Source organism: Peromyscus californicus, unplaced genomic scaffold (assembly GCF_007827085.1).
Source record: "Peromyscus californicus insignis strain IS unplaced genomic scaffold, ASM782708v3 Scaffold_15__1_contigs__length_86483966, whole genome shotgun sequence".
Classification (NCBI taxonomy): Eukaryota; Metazoa; Chordata; class Mammalia; order Rodentia; family Cricetidae; genus Peromyscus; species Peromyscus californicus.
In genome coordinates, this window is record NW_026294447.1 from 49,412,594 (window position 1) to 49,432,312 (window position 19,719).

Genomic DNA, 19,719 nt, shown 5'->3' on the forward strand with positions numbered 1-19,719 from the left:
GTGACTCAGGTCAAAGGTTTGGGGGTCAAATGACCCACATGTTGAGAACTGTTGCTCTATGTAACATATGCTGGCTTTGAACTCAGAGATCTGCTTGCCTCTGTCTCCTAAGTGCTGGGATTAAAAGTGTGTGCCACCACACCTGGATGAGACTTTAGTTACTAGTAAGTGGGATTAAAAGTAAGAGTGCATACTTCAAACTGAGGATTAAAAATATAATTTTTCCAAGCAGAATCCCATTTTCAGACTATAGCATCTGGAAGGGGCCTGCTGCTTCCTCACCTCAGGAATCTCAAGTGTCCTCTAGGGGGCACCAAGACACTCTGGTTCACCCTGGATCACCCTCAGAGATAACAGAAAAAAAATTACTTTTGTCCTGAGCTTTGGAAGAAAAGAAATAAACCAAAATGTAAACAAACAAACAAACGAACAAACAAACCAATGAGTCCCTCAAGCCATAAAATACTGCTATAAAGGGCTTCAACACACTCTGTAAATGTGATAGTAACTCCTGTTTTCTAGGGGTTCGCTAAGTTCTACCCTCCCACTGGTTTTCCTTTGGGTCACCTGAACAGATTATGAAGTAAAAGTACCAAGAGTCAAGTGTTTGCTTATACTTGAGGTTTAAATAACACTGTCATAAGTCGGTCTTTTCTCATTCAACCCCAATCAATATTTAGATACTGCCTCTTGTCTTCCCTCCATACACACTGTCTGAGTAACTGACATGTTTTGTATTATTCAAGTTCAACCCTCTGTTTATTTATGCTCCTTCTGTCAAAATATCCTTAGCTAGAATCAAATCTTAAAGATTAGAATAGTATCCACTTTCTAGTTAGTGTTCATTCCTCTGTATGGCTTTACAGACTTCTATTATAGGCATATGGCTTGTGCTTCACTTACTGAACAAACATTAAGGGAAATTCTAGGACATGTGAAATGGCTCAGTAAAGTAAGGGTGTTTGTTGCCAAACATGACTTTGGTCCTCAGGGTCCACACTGTTGAAAAGAACTGACTCCCAGGAGCTGTCTTTTGGTGTACACACACACACACTAAAATTTTTAAAAGAATCTTTAAAAATGACAAACTTCTAGAATAAAGGGGCAATTTAAAGAAACATTGTTACCAGAAGAATGTTCAATATGTAAAAAACTGAATGCTATTATGATACTTCTCACTTCTACACCATTATAAAGACCATTTAGATCTTTGTAGATTTCTGATCTACCCCTATCATTTAAAAATGAAAGCAATTACATAAATCAAAATTATTATTCCAAGCTATCAAGAAGATAAATACCCCCTTTTCTAAAGACATATAACATTCACAAGCACGGAGAACAATAAAAACATTGTAAAAAAAAAAAAGACAATGGGGACATTCTGTTTAAATTTTACTTACTTGTTAAATTTTTTTATTCATTTTACATACCAACCACAGATCCCCCTCTCATCCCTCCTCCTGCTCCCCCTACTTGTTAATTTTTTTTTATTTATTTTTTTTTTTTTTTGGTTTTTCGAGACAGGGTTTCTCTGTGTAGCTTTGCGCCTTCCCTGGAACTCACTTGGTAGCCCAGGCCGGCCTCGAACTCACAAAGATCCGCCTGGCTCTGCCTCCCGAGTGCTGGGATTAAAGGCGTGCGCCACCACCGCCCGGCCCTACTTGTTAATTTTTAAGCCAAAATATGAACCAGATATAATGTTTGTTCAAAAAGTGCTATTTCTCAGTCAATACACAATACTTAGTTCATTTTATTATAAATGTGTTTGTCTCTGTTACTGAACTTTTTAAGTTTTATAGTAATATTTTTAAAAAAAAATGCTTGGATAGACTAAAATAAATACTCTGTTCACAGAGAGAGAAAAAGAGATTTCCTTTTCAATAAGGATACGACCTCCCAGCCCCATGTAGGGGACAAAACCTATGGCCTCATGAACACCAGGCATGTGCTCTACCCTGAGCTACACCCAGCCTTGTTGTTGTTTTTTTTTATATTTAAAAAGCAATAAATAGCACTATGAAAGCTTACTTGAAATAAGTTTCTTCTTTGCTTGCTATATTTTGTTCATTTGTTCTGGTAATAATAATACAAAAGTTTACATAATAAAAGCATATAATGTAGATGAATTCTCCAGATCATTAAACATTAGAGTCCATGCCTGTTGATATGTAAAGTCGTTTAGAAGGAATATGTGTAGAATTTTAGAAACAAGGCCATGTTATCCCAGGTTTTACCGTTTAGACTGAAATTATTAAACACTCCCCCCATTACTGATTAGCCTCTGCTTGGAATAAACTGAGCAATTGAAACTGGCAGATGTGCTAGTGCTCTGTGGAATAGTGTCACTTGGCTTTTTCAGAAAAAAAGCATTTTACAGAGCAAAGAAAGCAAATGGAAACTTATGTCACATGCACTGACTGAGAAACAGGCAGGCTCAGAATATTCTACGATTTTTCATGGAAACAGAAGAGGTACTGGAATTGATGACCAAAGGTGAAGCCCGGTACAACAGCTCATGAACTCCTACAAGAGATGCACACGTCCTCAGTCTTGAGCACTCTGAAGTCAGCTACAGACACCATTACCTAGAACTTGGCCAGCTGTGTCCAACCTGCAGGCCACACACAATCCTCAGTGGCCAGGAATGTGGCCGAACACAACAGTGTAAACCTGAGCAAAACTCGAGAATTCAGGGGGCAATATTTTTGGCAATTCAACTGTTCCATTTTCAAGCATGAGCTCTGTAGCTGATAGCATCCTGTCTCAGTGTCAGGGGTTGGACATCACTGCAGAGAAAATGTAACGCTATCATGGCTTTCTTCATTCCTACTGCTTCACGTCTACAGAAGTAGAATTCTGGTCCTTCCTAAACGGTATCTGTTAAGAATTGGGGGACTAAAGTATAGGTGAAGGGAAGAAGTGACCCCAAGAGGGATTAAGTACACTCATCTCCTGAATTTTACCTGAAAGAAGAGATGTTCTTTGATTTCCTCTGCATCCCGGGGGCCACATCCCAATCGCTTCTTGGGATCTTTCATCAAAAGCCGCTGAAGCAGGTCTTTAGCTAGAGCGCTCATTTCCTGGGGATATGGAGGCTCACTTTTTAAGATTCTCCTGTGGACAGACAAAATTTACTGTTGAACAACCAGAGGATAAAGTTATAGCAATGGATATTTTAGTGAAAACAAGTGTGGTGAAACATTTTGAAATTGAACCGTGTATTTAAGATGAGCGGCCAGGGAAATGGCTCAGAGCATGAGAGTACTTGCTGTCAGACCTGAGTCCTGGAACTCAGTCTCTAGACCTATAAGCTGTTCTTTATCTTCACACATAGGGCAAGGCACACGTGTACCACCTCCCTACCTCCAAACAAACAAACAAGTCAATCAATCAGATAAATAAAGGGATGAACAGGAATTAAAAGAAAATCACTGGATTATTCTTCAGTATAAGTCAATCTTAATAAGAAACTATTATCTCAAATATTTCACTAGTGAAAATTAAAAAGGGGGAGCTTTGGGTTAGACTACACCTCCCACGTACAGTTTAGAATGATCCTCTGACAAACAAAAGTCTTTAAACAAGTCTGAACAACTTCAGGTGAATTAAGTCAAGAGAAAACTATAGTGCCCCTCCACCTCATTTCTTCCCAGTTGAGTAGCATCCTTAAAGACCCAATGGGAACAAGGGAGATCATCCAGGACAGAACAGCCAGAGCCATGTGACTATGAGCTAAGTCTCACTAAGTCCGAAACTTCAGCTTGGTTTCTCAGGGGTGAAAGCATCCGCTTCCCCACGTGCTATCACAACACAGACAAGCCAGTCCATGAGGAGTGGGAGCCACAGACAGCGGAAAATGTGTTTACCAAGTTTGTTGGGAAATGTATTCTGTGGTCATATTAAACAACAACAACAACAACCTAAGTGTATGATTTCACCTCAGTAATTCAATGAGAAAACAATGAGATCAGTGAAATGGAGACCCTTAACACAGTACACACGGTAACAAGCTTCATTATTTGGGTTTACAAGATTTTTGCATTGTAAGTTAATAAACTATTACAGGACTGGGGATATAACTCAATGGGAAAGCCCTTGGCTAGTATGAGTTCCTAGGTTTACTATCCAGCACCACAAATCTAAACCTCAATAAAACAAACAAAAACAAAACACCAAACAACAATGATAAAAACAGGCAGAAAAAAAAACCCGACAAAATAAATGTATGAAAGCACAGTATAATAAAACCATGGACTTCAAGGCCAGATGGAGGTTAAAAGCTGGCTGTGTTCCTTACTGGCTGTTTGACCTTGAGGTAGCTAATGAATCCTTTGCTCCTCGGTTTTCTCACCTACAAAATGGGAGTAACAATAGTATCTACCTAAAATGAGTATCATGAATTAAAAGACTTGAATAGTGACCAAGGCAGTACATGGTATAGAGCAAATGCTCAATAAGTGTGAACTACTGTTATAGTCCCTCATTTTAATGTGACCATGAAGTAGACAGAGAAGTTATATCAGCTAGCTACTGAGAATCATGAAATGCTACTGGAACTATAATTTTTGGCAGAAAATTATAGCAATGATGTTATTATCAAAGTTAATTCTATTTCAAAAACGCTATTCTGGGAACCAAAGAGAAGACTGGTACAAGAAGAGGAATAAGCCACTTTGCTCTTGCTATCTAACCGTCTGTTATTGCTCAATGACTGCAGGGTTTTCAACTCCAGCAGAAGCAGACCTCTCCTTAGAGTAGACCCAGACATACCTGAGAAACCGAAGGTCCTTTCTCAGAGAAAACCAAACACAGCCTTTCCCATTTCTATACGCTTGCTGTACTTTTTGGAGGAAAGAATTCCTTGTGTAAAGGACTAGGGATAGACAAGCATACTGTTGATGGCATTGCCTATTGCTGCATCAGGGTAGAGAAATATGCACCACGGCTGCTGTCATCTTAGGTTCCAACTCTATGTCATCCACTACTTAAGCTTTAGCATAGCTGCAATGTCTGTGGGAAGTCTATCTACTATGTACCTAGAACAGAGAAGAACAACATCCAGTCCTAAAACACACAGAACACAAAAGGAGGAGCATCTGCAAACAAGAGATGGCTCTGCTGTCATGCTCAGCCTGGAAACAGGCTCACAGAGACAGTGGCCCAAGCTGGGGGTTTGTGTCAGGCGCACATGAACCCACAAGGGAGCAGGAGAGCATGCCCATATGCAGAGAGCTGACAGGTGTTATGAGGTAGGCAGCACAACAGGAAGAACGTGGGCTGAAAGCTGAAGGAACTTCTGCTGGAAACTGGTGAAGAAGTGTAGAGAAGCACAGGAGTCAATCCCAAGTCACAATAGGACAAAACCAGGGGTCACCTTGGCAGATGGTGACATACACTCCCCCTCAGCTTGGGGGCAGAGGGGAGGAGGCATGAAGGAGCCTATGGAATGAGGGTGGTAGGGTATCACTTCATTTGGTGTGGAGGAGGTACCATACCACTTCATGAGGTGGAGAACATCAGAAACCTATTCCTGTTGCAAAGGTGCAGGGCCAGGATGGGTCCTCAGTCAGTGAGAGGTGGTGAGGAAAAAAGGTTTATTTAGCCTTTACTCTGTGCGAACCTAACTCAGGTTGACCTTTCTCTTACAGCGTCCTTGAGCCTATTGGGTAAAGGAGAACAACTTAAAACGAAGAGTTTGTCTCAGTTTTGGTCCTCAGTTGACTGGCTTTGTTACTGTGGACCTCAGGTAAGGCTTAATACGTTGATGGTGGTGGGGAAGATGTAGTGGAGAAAAGATGCCCATCTCATGGGGGCTGGCAAGCAGAGATAGGAAGGAGGTCCAGGACAAGACACAACTTTCAATGGCCTACTTCCTCCAACTGGGCCCCACTTCCTAATATTTCCACAGTCTCCCAAAACAGCACCCACCACCAATAGAGATCAAACTTTCAACACCTGAGCCTGTGGGGAGACACTTCCTATTGAAACCATGACACATAGGTTTGATCATTCAACTTTACAGTTTTTCCATTTCATGACAATGTTGCTGGCTTTCATGGTCTGGTTTCCATGTGTTACCAGAATCACAGAATTACTTATTCTGTGGCTACCTTGAGTTAGAAAGACTTCAGTAAACCTCACTCTCATCTTTTGCTAATACTAAAAAGGGGTGGGTAAGCTATTATAGGGTGTTCACTTAGTGCTGTGGGATGGTCTGTATGTCAAATGTGTTGCTCTGATTGGTCAATAAATAAAACACTGATTGGTCAGTAGCCAGGCAGGAAGTATAGGCGGGACTAACAGAGGGGAGAATTGAGAGAACAGAAAGGCGGGGGTGGGGGGGTTGGGGGTGGGTGGAGGGGGTGGGTGGAGGGGATGGGAGACACTGTCAGCCGCCACCATGACAAGCAGCACGTGAAGATGCTGGTAAGCCATGAGCCACATGGCAAGGTATAGATTTATAGAAATGGATTAATTTAAGATGTAAGAACTAGATAGTTAGAAGCCTGAGCCACTAGGCCAAACAGTTTAAATAATATAAGCGTCTGTGTGTCTATTTTGTAAGTGGGACTGCCGGGGCTTGGCGGGACCCGGAGAGAAAGTTCTCCAGCTACACCTATGAAATGCAGAATTCCTAGTCTGAATAAAATACTATACCAATGAAAAAGTCTAAAACAGTACTTACCAAAATATTCTGTTTAAGGAAGGGCTCCCAAGTCCCTACCCTTAACTGAGGAGCTACTGACAATTGATGGCTTTGGGGGAGGGAAAGTCAGTTTCTTGTAGGGGTGTGGCTCTGGTAGGTCACTATATTCTAGAGGACAGCCCCACACCCATGAGTATTATGGACAGCACAAATTGGACTCCATGGGTTATTAGAAAAATGAGGGAGTGGCTCTAAGAGAATTAGAGGGAGGAATGAGAGGTGAATATAATCAAAATACCTTGTATAAAATTCTCAAAGATCGAAACTACAATTTTAAAAAAAACCAAGAAAAATTAAATTCTGCTTGTCCCCAGGCAGTGGTGGCACAAGTGCCTTTAATCTCGGCACCTGGGAGGCAGAGGCAGATGGATCTCTGAGTTCGAGACCACCCTGGTCTATAGAGCGAGTTCAAAGACAGCAAGGGCTACACAGAAAATCCCTGCCTCAAAAAAAAAAAAAAATCCTGCTTGTCTTTGGGGCAGTATTTGTCTGTCTGTTTTTGAAACAGGGTCTCAGCTGATGTAGCTCATGATACCCACCCCCCAAACTGGTTATGTAGCTAAGCCTTGAGCTCTTGATCTTCCTGTCTCATGTCTAAAGTATTGAGATTTTAGACGTGTGCCGCCATTATGACTAATTTTGGGTGTTGTTACTGACAGCTTCTCTTGTGCATGTTTTAAACTATTATAAACATTACTTTTAGAACAGGAATAAGATGAACTTCATTTCACAGATTCACTGAGAACACAGTGTGACAAGGGAATCTAGAACTTTCCATGCACAGGCCCTAGGGTGCCACTGTACACAGTTGTCACCATCTGCAAGGCATTCTCTTTTCCCCTTATGCACAGCCCACACTGTAGCTCCATTATGAATACCTCCCTGACAACCTGGTCCCCAAGGAACCACACCTCTTTTGTACTTTCAGAGTGTCTTACCACTCACACATTTATCAAAACTCCTGATACGATTTTTCATGAATTTCTCCTATATCTTTCTACATACTACATAAGTTTACTTAGGATAAGGACCAAGCCTTTGTATTTTGCTTTCTCCTTAGGAGAAAATACTCTGCATATACTCCACTAATTAAATATATTTTCCTATTGTTTGTAGGCCATAATTTGACAGCCTTTTTTTTTTTTAATCAGAAATGAGCATCTACCAGACCAGGAAAGAAAACAGAGCATGGAAATAAGCATTCCCAGTGAGACAGTATGAAGTAACGTCCCAGTTACCAAGTACGTTATCCCGCCCAACCTCACAGCAGCTGGGCGGGTCCTTAGGACAAATGGATTTGTTTTTTGTTTGTTTGTTTGATCTGTACAACCACAGCTGCTGCTGCCTACTTGTCAGGGTTGAGAATTTACCCAGCATAATGTGGGTAACTTCTCAGCTTAGATGCTAGCATGTAGTGTCCTGGCTACTGGGGCTATGGGGACAATTCCATTAGGGTACCTTCCTCTAGACATGGGACTGGCCTCAAAGGGGACAAAACATTCCAGGCTGTCACTTCACTTTGGGTGTTATGGAGTCCTCACTTGGTCCCTATAGCTTGTACCTCCCTCAGCCAAAGCTGTTTACTCACTGGAAGCAAAGATTATGTGGCAGCTTTGTCTGCTTTTGAAGAATCTTTGCCTACCCAGTCATCCAGTAGTTTCTGCCTGAGTTATAAATACAGTTATGTACTTTAATAATGTTTCATCTCCCCAGGAAGTCATCCAATAACATACATGATAATGGTCCCCAAAGACCACACTGCCTAGTAAGAACACAGCTACCTTAGTCAAAGTTCATTCTAGAATGTTCACGTGATATGCTTTCAGACCATATCCCTGTCACTAAGTGGTGTGTTGCTGTATACCTCTTCACTTTTATACAAGTTAGCTTCCTCTTGCATGCCATACACTTCCTATGTCTCTAATCCTCTTCCTGGAAAGCCTCTGACGCATGCCTACTCCTGCCACCACTTTTGGTGGTCAAGGCAAGAATCCTTGTTTCTCACAGGCAGGAGAAACAAACACAAATGCATGTCTGACTGAACTATACTGAGAAGAGGTTCCTGCCTATATGAAGTTGTAGAACTCTGTCTAAAAGTGGCAAGTATTAACTAACATTTACTGCCCTTCCTCTCATACGCTATAAGAGAGATCACTGGTGGGTTCGGTTTATCAGATGTGCCTGAAAGCGTCTTCAACTGTGTTGGGAAAGGTTTTAGTGAAAACTATGTTCTCATCGCCTTTCCTATGGCTCTTGACTTGAAGCTCCTAGTTCCAATCCACTCTTATTGTTACCAGAGTACCTTTCTCTAATAGGGGCTAGAGGATGGTGATAGTACCCAGACTCTGGGATTCTTTGGGGTCAAGTGGTGTCATGTGACAATAAAAACAAAGGTAACATTTGGAGCCCACAGAAGAATGTAATGGATTTTTTTTTTTTTTTTTTTTTTTTTTTTTTTTTTTTTTTTTTTTTTTTTTTTTTGGTTTTTCGAGACAGGGTTTCTCTGTGTAGCTTTGCGCCTTTCCTGGAACTCACTTGGTAGTCCAGGCTGGCCTCGAACTCACAGAGATCCGCCTGGCTCTGCCTCCCGAGTGCTGGGATTAAAGGCGTGCGCCACCACCGCCCGGCATAATGGATTTTTAAAATGATTGCTAAGTAGACGAAGATTCAGAGTAAAGATGCAAGACTCTCATCTAACAGGACAGTTTAGGAGGATCTGGAGAAGCATAAGATCACAAGAAAAAGCAGGTCACACCCAAGATCTGGGGAACATAAATATAGAAGGCTACTTCTTCCCTCCATGGTCCTTTCCATAATGTAGGAGGCTGGCCTTTTATACTTCAGAATACTGTAATGGCTTTTGGTGGTACTGGTGGGGTATATGGGCTGATAAAGTGCTGCCATTGGGTTAACATTGTGAAAATGGCAAAAGGCTACATCTTAGGTAAAGGAGAGCCTAAGGGACTGTGTGTGTGTGTGTGTGTGTGTGTGTGTGTGTGTGTGTGTGTGTGTGTGACAGAAAACAATAACTACATAGATGGTGTTTCTAATGGACCTCTTTCAAAGCTAGTCTGATTATCCTGAGGTTTTATTCAGAGGTTCAATTGCCCCACACCTCACACTCCGAGGGAGTACCTCAGAGCAATTAATAACACAACACGATTCATCCTTATCCCTGTGTGTTGTGTAAGTGAAGCAGGAGTAAGAGGATAATAAAGATGATGGAGGAAGGAAGACACCATCCTGGACAAAATGTGTGCTAGGAGAAGGGTCATTTACAATATTCTGCTCCCCTCTCTGTCACAACCCTTCTGCTCCTGGGATTTAGTACAAAGCTACTTTGTGCCTTGCAGAACAATATATAGACGAAGAGCAATGGTGGAAAATGTTAAGGTACTTTGGGTAATGAACAAAACACTCAGGAAGCAATGACTGATAATACTTACAATGAAGGAAACACCAAAGAGCAAACTCAGAATCAAGAGCTTTACATAACAAGCTAATAAAGAATTTTATCATAAAGACTTGAGAACATACGAAAGCCCAGGGAAAATAAATTATCTATTCCCCTGCCTTTCTCTCTTTCTCTCTCTGATGCTGTGTAACCCTGGCTGGCCTGGAACTTGCTTTGTAGACTAACCTGCCCTTGAATGCACAGAGATTTGCTTGCTTCTGTCTTCTAAGTGTTGAAACTAAAGATGTGTACCACAATGTCCAGCTGTGTATTTATTCTTAAACAACAACAAAAACCCAGTATACTTGCAATCATTTTGACCATAACTCCCCAAAAGTCATTTGTAAATGGAACAAACTTTTAAGACTCAATGAATTCAAGATGGTAACTGACAAATAAATCTGGAGAAAATATAAAATACATCAGAATTACTGGCCTGTTTTTCAGTCAGAAAGATAGAGCAAGTCATAGAAAATCACTATATTAAAATGATTCTCTGAAGAAAAAAGCCCTAGGAAGGACAACAATAAATTAATCACCCGAATGGGAGTTGGTCATCTTTTTCATAAAGTACAAATGCAAAGCAGACTTTAAATGTTGATGATCCCTAGAGGTCACAGTCAGTTCTGTATTCACAGACCCTTAGGTGTGCACTGGACTAAATGCCTTTCATGATGAGGTTGCACATGTTTAAATGGGCTAAGCTGCCACATTAGGCTAGCCTACACAGTAAGGGAATGAAGACAATTCTAAGCCACCAGCAAACAAGGAACTAAGTCTCCACTCCACCAGTCTACAAGGAACTGAATCTTGCCACAACCATGTGAGTGTGGATACATATCTTTTCCTAGTTGAGTCTTGAGATAACTACAGCCTAGCCAAGACTCTTGACCACAACCTTCAAGTAGAAGATGCAGCTGAACTGTGCCCTAAATTCTTGAACCACAGAAACTATAAAATGTATATTATTTTAATCCACTTAGTTTTGAGGCAATTTGTTAGTTGTTTTTTTTTTTTTTTTTTTTTTTTTTTTTTTTTTGGTTTTTTGAGACAGGGTTTCTCTGTGTAGCTTTGCGCCTTTCCTGGAACTCACTTGGTAGTCCAGGCTGGCCTCGAACTCACAGAGATCCACCTGGCTCTGCCTCCCGAGTGCTGGGATTAAAGGCGTGGGCCACCACCGCCCGGCTCAATTTGTTACTTGTTAACAGGCAAGAGAATACTAATAGAGACAGGTAGTAAGTATTTCAAGCTTTGTAATCTATAAAGTCTCGGTGTTCACTATTCAACTCTGCTGCTGCTGCTGCTGTAAAAAGCTGTAAGAGAAAATATACTATAGAACAAGGATAGCTATGTTTTATAATAAAATTTTACTGATGGACACAGATTTAAATTTCACATCATGAACTTTACTGTTAAAGAATGTAAAAAGCATTCTTAGTTCATAACACCCATCCTCTCCCCAACAAAAACAAACTGTAGAAACAAAACAAAATTGGCAAGCAGAATAAATGCTGCCTGCAAACTACAGTTAGCTGACTGCTACTAAACAGTACTAACTGGAGTTCTTCTACATCCATCCCTTGTATTAGCTTCAGAGCCCCAGGAATACAAAAATCTGAGGATGCTAAGTTCTTTACAGAAAATGACGAGGACATGGTGTGTGCACACAACCCATGTACATTCTCCCATATACTTAAAATACCTCCAGGTTATTTCTAATACTAGACACAATATAAATGTTGTGTAAACAGTTATTACATTGTATTGTATTGTACTGTTCACTACTGATATATCAATTATAGATCTAACTACACATTAGTGACTGAGCTCTGAAATGGGCAATGTTCAAGCAACGCAACTAGAGACTGAGGCCTGTGAAAGGTAAGAGGCTAAAGCAGGAACTATGTACCACTTATATTCATGTAGGTTTAGCATAGTACTCTGTAATTCATTAAATTCAATTTTTGCTTTTTGGAACTTTCTGAATTGCATTTTATTCCAATATTTTGATCTATTGTTGGTACAAGAATGTGGAACCTGCAGATATTAAGGACTGCCTAGACTTTTGATAATAGATAGGCCTAGATTTAATAACACTACACTTATAACAATGTAATGAAACATTAATATAGCATACTTTACTGAGGGAAAATGAAACAACAAATAAACATCTCATGGCAAATGTATTCTCTATTTCAAAGGCAGAGAAAACTAGATAAAGAAAAGAAAGTTGTCAAGAGATGATGGGAGAGCAGGAGATAAACATTTATATCTTGATTCTCAGGTAAGAAGATATTAATTTATCATGGTTTTCAAAGCCTCAGTACTGTAAGAGGAGATAGAAGAACTGACTCTCTCGATGGGGCAGTATCATCCTGTTCAGCAGTAAAGACATGCTCTAAAAGACAAAGTTCTACACAGACAGAAAGCTAGTGGGAGACACATAAGAAATAAAAGTCCATGATACATACATACAAGGATAAAGATAAGAAACAGACAAAAAAAAAAGCTAAACAGAAACCATTCAAGGCTAAATTAACAAGGTTAACATCTGTCTAAAATGGTACCAAGATAAGAGGAATCTAAAATAATTTCTTATGAATAGTCAACAGAACTGAAAAGGTTTATCTTACATAAAATTGTCTTCAATTACCCGCAGCAACGTTGTTACCAGTGGTTAGGAATCTGGGCCAGTTGACTCCAGATTCTTGAACTCTAAGTCAAAGACTTGAAATAAAGACTCACACAGACTGCAAAGGCAGCAAGCAAGTTGTCAAGCTATAGAACAAATCAGAACACACCACAGGGGAGCAGCAGGTCACCAGAGTGAAGATACGCAAGGGCCCAAGCCCCCATTACTGTTTGGGGATTCCTTTTTTTTTTTTCTAAACATTTTTTCCCTTCATTTTACATACTGACCACAGTTTACCCTCCCTCCTCACCTCCTGTTCCCTCCTCCCCCTCCGGACTCCCACCTACCCCTCTCCCCACCCACCCATTCCTCCTCTGTCTCCATTCAGAAAGGGGCAGGCCTCCCACGGGCTTGAACATAGTATAGCACATCAGGTTGAGGTACGACTGAGCATAAAGGCTGGGCAAGGTAATCCAGCAGGGGGAACAAGTTCCCAAAAGCCAGCTAAGTGCCAGGGACAGGTCCTGATCTTACTGCTAGGAGTCTTACAAACAGATTTCTTTGATAGTGTTCAAGAGAAGTATGATTACTAAGGGGCACGGTGACATTATTTTCTGTTTTGTTTGATAGAGCAGGTCATATAAATAATTCTACTGTGTATGTCCTTTCTTATTATGCATCTAATTTTAATCAAATGCACACCCAATTATGTAGACATAAAATAGTAAATAGGGGATTATCCTTAAAAGTTCACCTGAGGATACAGTTTTATTGGGCATTCACCCAAATTAGTTCAGGCTGGACTAGTCCTTGTATATATTGGGACTACATTTGAAGAGAAACTGAGTTTTAACAGTCAAGTGGGGGTGGGGGTGGTTACTTGATTGTACAGAGAAGGCTATGTGGATCTCTATGAATTGGAGGCCAGCATGGTCTACATACTAAATTCAAGGCTTGCCAAGACTACATAGTGAGACCCTGTTTCAAAACAAAATTCTTAAGTTATGTAAGAACTCAATGAAAAAAGGCCTTCATCAATTAAAACACTTAGAGACAAGATAATGAATGACACACTTATCTCGATTATGTATTTAAAAGAACAAACTATGAGAGATTTATATCAGTAAAGATAATCAAAATGATTAACCTAAAAGGAAAAGGTGAAGTAGGACAATTCAGTCATCAAAAGCCACCAAATTATCCTGTCAACACCAAGTTTTAAACAAAATTAACCTGACAAAATAGACAACTGATTAAAAGGAAGAAATTCTGTTTTAATTCCTGTGCATCTATTTGTTCTAGTTTAAAGTTCCCAGACAGACTTTGACTCAGGATCTTTCACTTGCTAAAACCAGAATGCCAAATGGTTGAAGGGAAGGAAACACAAGCAATTGAAATGTGAATGTCACTTGAAGAGCTGCTGCTATCCTAAGCAATATACTTCTCTACAGGCAGACAGAACTAGAGTGGGAGGGAAACCAAGACCTAAATTCATCATCTCATAATGATGGCCAACATTTCCTATAATTTCGAGGCATTTTTCTAAAAATTAACCTATTAATTATTTTAGATGGAGTATCAAAATTCTGCCTAGGCTGGCTTCAACTCTGTGACTCTTGTGACTCCATGGTCAGCTGGATGATGGATACGAACCACCACACCCCATCTGAGGAATTTTCAAACTGTCAAAAATCCATTTAGAGTTAAAATTTAAAAACAGTATTTAGAATTTTGCAACAGGTATAATTTCAGCTGTTCTAAAAAAACTTCTTCTTGTTTAACTTAGGTATTAAGTAAGCTGAAATATTGAAGCTATCTACTTCTGAGTTTGTCCTGTAAATGGTACATCTATTTTACTTTATTAATGTACAATGGATGCACAATAAATTCACACAAAGTGTAACTGAAAGAAGCCTGCCTTGTGTATGTAACTGTGAAACTGGCACCACACTCAAGATGATGAAGAAACCTATTCTCTTCCAAAGTTTCTCATGTTCCTTTGTGAATTCTTCTTTCTCTTCTCCCTTACCACTTCCACACCAATCAACATTCTGCTTCTTGTTAAAATAGATGAGCTGACATGTTCCAGAACTAAAATCATACAGTAAACACTCTATATTGTTTCTTTCACTCAGTACAATTATTTTTAGATTTATCCAACTTCTTGTTTGTATTGATACACTGTACACTTTTACTGTGAAGTAGCTCTTTATTTGCATGGATATACCATAATTTTTCAAAACTGCGTGTTGACAGATACTTGGGTTATTTCCAGTTTGGGATCACTTGCTGTACAAGATTTTGAAAGGATGTGTTTTGTTTTCCCTTGTAAATATCTAGGGCTAGAATGGATGGTTCATGTAGTAGATAATGTTTTGCTTTCAAAGAAACTGCCCATTTTCTAACATTGTACTATTGATACTATACTATTAAGTGGCCCCTACTCACACTCCCTTGCATTTCCTCCATATTCTTACCAGCATCTGGCATGGCCACTGTCTTTATTCACAACCAGCTTAGTGAGCATGGAAGTATTTCACTGTGGTTTGAATCTGTATTTCCCTAAGGACCAATGGCACTGCTCATCTTTTCACATGTTTATTTGCCACTCACTGATCATCTTCACTGAAATGTCTGTTCAATATTTTTGTCTATTTTATAATGAGGTTGGTTGATTTAAGTTTTTAGAGTTGTTTACATATTTTCTATACCAGACCTTTATCAGATATATGATTAAAACTTTTTTCTTTCTTTTTTTTTTTTTGGTTTCTCAAGTCAGGGTTTCTCTGTGTAGCTTTGCACCTTTTCTGGAACTCACTCTATAGCCCAGGCTGGCCTCGAACTTACAGATATCCACCTGGCTCTGCCTCCCGAGTGCTGGGATTAAAGGCATGTGCCACCACCGCCCAACTGATTAAAACTTTTTATCTCAGTGACTTATTGCCTTCATTTTTTAATGTTTTGAAGAATGGAAGTATTTAATCTTAAAACAGTCTAGTTTATAAATGATTTATTTATTGACTGCTCTACTTAAGAACTTTTTAGCTTACCTAAGGCCACAGTGAATTTTAGGAAATTAGCTAATTCTGTGGAGGGGGTGAAAGCTCCAGAGCACAGGTGGAGGTCAGAGATAACTTTATGGAGTATGCTTCCACCTTTATGTGGGGTTGGGGGCTTGAACTCAGGTCACTAGGCTTGGACCTTTATCTGTTGAGGCATCTCCCAGCCCTACAGATTTTTAAAAATGTTTTCTTCCAGAAGTTTTATAGTTATAACTTCCTTTTGACTGATTTTTTCCTATATAGTAGTAAGCATTTATTGAAGTTCATGTTTTTCCTATCTGAGTAGTAAGTGGTTCTAGCATCATTAATTGAGAAGGCCCCCACGCCCCGCAAAGTGACAGGTATCTTTGAACCTCTGTCAAAAGTGTGTTACCTGTACACACAGTTTTATTTCAGGGCTCTATTCTGTTTCGATTATCTTCTTTTCCCGCCCTCCCTCCCTCCCTCCCTTTCTCCTTCCCTTCCTTCCTTCTTCCCTTCCTTCTTTCCTTCCTTCCTTCCTTTCTTTCTTCCTCTTTCTCTTCTTTTTTCATTTTTCAGAGAACAGGTCTTGCTGTGTAGCTGGAGCTGCTCTAACACTTACAATGTTGACCAGGCTAGCCTTGACCTTGCAGCAAACCTCTTGTTTATACCTTCTGAGTACTGGGATTGCAGGTATGCAAATTATTCAGAATTCATCTGTTTGTCTTGACACTGAAACCAAAGTGTGCAATCATTACAGCTTATGGTAAGTCTTGAAATCAACTTTGTTCTTCTTCTTCTTCAAAGGTAATCCAACTAGCCGGGCGGTGGTGGCGCACGCCTTTAATCCCACCACTCGGGAGGCAGAGCCAGGTGGATCTCTGTGAGTTTGAGGCCAGCCTGGACTACCAAGTGAGTCCCAGGAAAGGTGCAAAGCTACACAGAGAAACCCTGTCTTGAAAAACCAAAAAAAAAAAAAAAAAAAAAAGGTAATCCAACTAATCTAGGTCTTCTTCATTTCTACCTGAGTTTTAGATCAGATTGCCAATTTCTTATACTAAAAAAAACCAAAAAGCAAAAAACAAAACAAAACCAAAAAAGCCAGTTGGAATTGGAATTGTAGTTGTATTGAATCTGTAGATCAATCTGGAGTTGATCTATACTATACTATACTATAAATAAATAATTATAAAATAGTAAGTGTTTTTTTGTATATTTTCCATATAACAATGCTTCTGCTAGTCTCTGGACTCCCATCTCTCCTCTCAGACACTCCAGTCAGCAAACTAGCTGTCTAGGACTCCCTAGACTATCAATTCCATTTCTTCAATGTCACATGGGTTGTTCCTCCGTGTGTTGCATCCTGGGGGCTCTTAAGGTAGTCATTTGGGGTGACCTTAGGGCATACCTTATTTATTTTCTGTACCTATAAAACCACTGCCCTCCATTGCCAGATGTCCAATGTTCTGAAACTGCTGTTTCAAATATTTTGTCCTCTGTTAAAATTGTTTCAGGGAAGAAGGCAAACTGATCCTTGTTATTTCATCTTCACTGAAGTGGACTCAATGTTTATTTCTGTCAAATCTGTCTTTAATGTTAGAAAATTCAAATAAAAATAGGACAAAAACATAACACTGCAACCGTGATACATGCTATGAATGAGCACAGACAGTAACACCCAGGAAGCCTACAAGAGGATAATTTTAGGGTATTTGTTTAAGTCTTACCTAGATATCTCAGCCTGGGAATTTTTTTCTCCATCAACAGTGAAAGGAGACGCTCCCGTTAGTAGTTCATACATTAGAACACCTAAACTCCACCAGTCAACTGCCTATAAAACAATAATAATTTCACTTTGAAGAATTAGCAACTAAAATATATATTACAAGAAAAAGGACCAAAATAACGTTATATACTTAAAAAAATATTTTACCAAAAACATTACTCATAGCTTTCTGTCCCAGGAGTATTAAGTTAACACATATAAGAGACATTTAAAGAAAAAAAGCCTACTTATTCCCAGAACAGAAAATGCTTTAACGATTTCCTAAATCGGTTAGTTTTACCATTGTTAATTTAAGACACTTTAACTTAAAATTTATTTTCTAAAAGTTTAGGTAGGTAGAATGTTGAATTTATGATGGGGGGGAGTATCAACTAGCATTTTTTTTGTTTTGTTTTGTTTTTTTGTTTTTCGAGACAGGGTTTCTCTGTGTAGCTTTGCGCCGTTCCTGGATCTCGCTCTGTAGACCAGGCTGACCTCGAACTAGCATTTTTATAAAGCATTCATGTCCAAAGAACAAGAGAGAATTCCTTAAACTCAGAGGCAAAAATGTAAAAATCTCACACAAGGGTATTGCTTTTTAAACAGTCCCCTAAATATCAATTTCTCTTACAGAATGTGTCTATGTATTCATATGAATGGGGAGGTTTAAAATAATAAAAAGTAAAATGTACTCAACTGGAAACCTATTTATAAAAACAATTATCTGAACAATAAATATTCAAGAGACAATATTTTTTGGCTAGTTATATACCATAGATCTTAGCCATGCAGAAATTCTAGGTGTAAAACAAGGTTTTCTTATTTGAAAACTAAAGTTTCAGTAGTTAATTTTCAAAATCTAAGTTATAAATTCCTACTGAATCGCACAATAGCTTTAAATTATACCATAAAGCAAACTAAACCAGCATTTCAACTCCTGAATTCATATAAGCAGTTCCAATGCCAGTTGGTCTGCCCTCAGAATGTTCTGCACTGGACATGAAACCATGCTGTTTGGCTAATACAGACCTGAGATCAGATTCTAGCCATGGGCCAGTAGCCACTGCCATCCAAACCTGGGGAATGGGATTGATAGATATAGGACAGGTCATCAGAAAGAAGACCAAGCATTCAACATTCATCCCAGATACTGGAATCGTATATGTGGTGTTTTGAAAGGGGATAAAGGAGAGGAGAACAATAAGGACAAGCCAGCCAGAATTCATTTGGAGAATGTTATTGTTAAATCAGAAGTGATAGGAAAGTATTATCCTTTAATACAGGATGGAAAAATGGCCTAGATCTTGTAACGACTGAGAGCTGACAGCTTCTTCATTATCTTCGCCGGCATTACACAGGGAAGAGAGGAGGGGCAAAAAAGAAAAGAAAAGAAACAAAGAAAGAAAGAAAGCAAGAAACAAAGTCGAGCTCTTTAGAGGTTTAGTAAAACAGACTGTATTTGAAGCGTAGAATTTTCCTTAAAAGGTTATGAAAAATGCTATTTCTGCTGGATAATAATCAACAAAGTCATCAATATCTTTGTGAAGTTAAAGGCAGAAACTGGGAATAAAATGTGAGTGGTTTTCTTTTTCAGTGGTCTCTCAGCATCTTGGCAGGACTTATTAACCAAAGGTGGCAAACACAACCACCATCTGCTTCTGTCTGTTTCCTGAAGAACTTGAAGAATTTAACCGTACTAATAAAGCTCTGTCCCAAATCTTTCTCCATGATGCAGAGAGGAATCACATACACAGCTTAGTTATTCAGTCACACCTCTGTATTATACTTAGTTCAAATGTGTCTAACACAAAAAGAATGAGTTTTTTTTTTAAATGGTATTTAAGTAGTAAGTACCATGATTGGTACTTTGTTTACACTCACAGGCTCTTCCAAAGAAAATAAAACGTAAAATTATTTAAAGAATAACTTCAAGGTTTCAACTTTAACAAGAATGTCACTCTACAAAAGATATTCATCAATGAAACCTTAAAAGGAAAACCCAAAATGTCTTAACTTTTGTATTTTCTCAAAACAAAATGTGAAAACTCATAGTGTGTTCCAGTACACAAAGCAGAGGAACAAATGAAGGTAAGAAGTAACAGAAAGATGCTCTGTTTAAGGTCTGTACTGGAAGTT

At 39.2% G+C, this 19,719-nt stretch overlaps 1 protein-coding gene across 4 annotated transcripts in view; it reads right to left on the minus strand.

Annotated features, from left to right (window-relative positions):
* Rps6ka5 (ribosomal protein S6 kinase A5) overlaps window positions 1-19,719 on the minus strand; it is a 166,235-nt gene that overhangs the window by 23,590 nt on the left and 122,926 nt on the right. For all 4 annotated transcript variants that reach the window (XM_052738774.1, XM_052738775.1, XM_052738773.1 and 1 more), the window contains 2 exons: window positions 17,546-17,649; window positions 2,967-3,117 (listed from right to left, as the gene is read on the minus strand). In XM_052738774.1, the coding sequence (XP_052594734.1) occupies window positions 2,967-3,117; window positions 17,546-17,649 (255 nt within the window). The remainder of the gene's footprint in view (window positions 1-2,966; window positions 3,118-17,545; window positions 17,650-19,719) is intronic.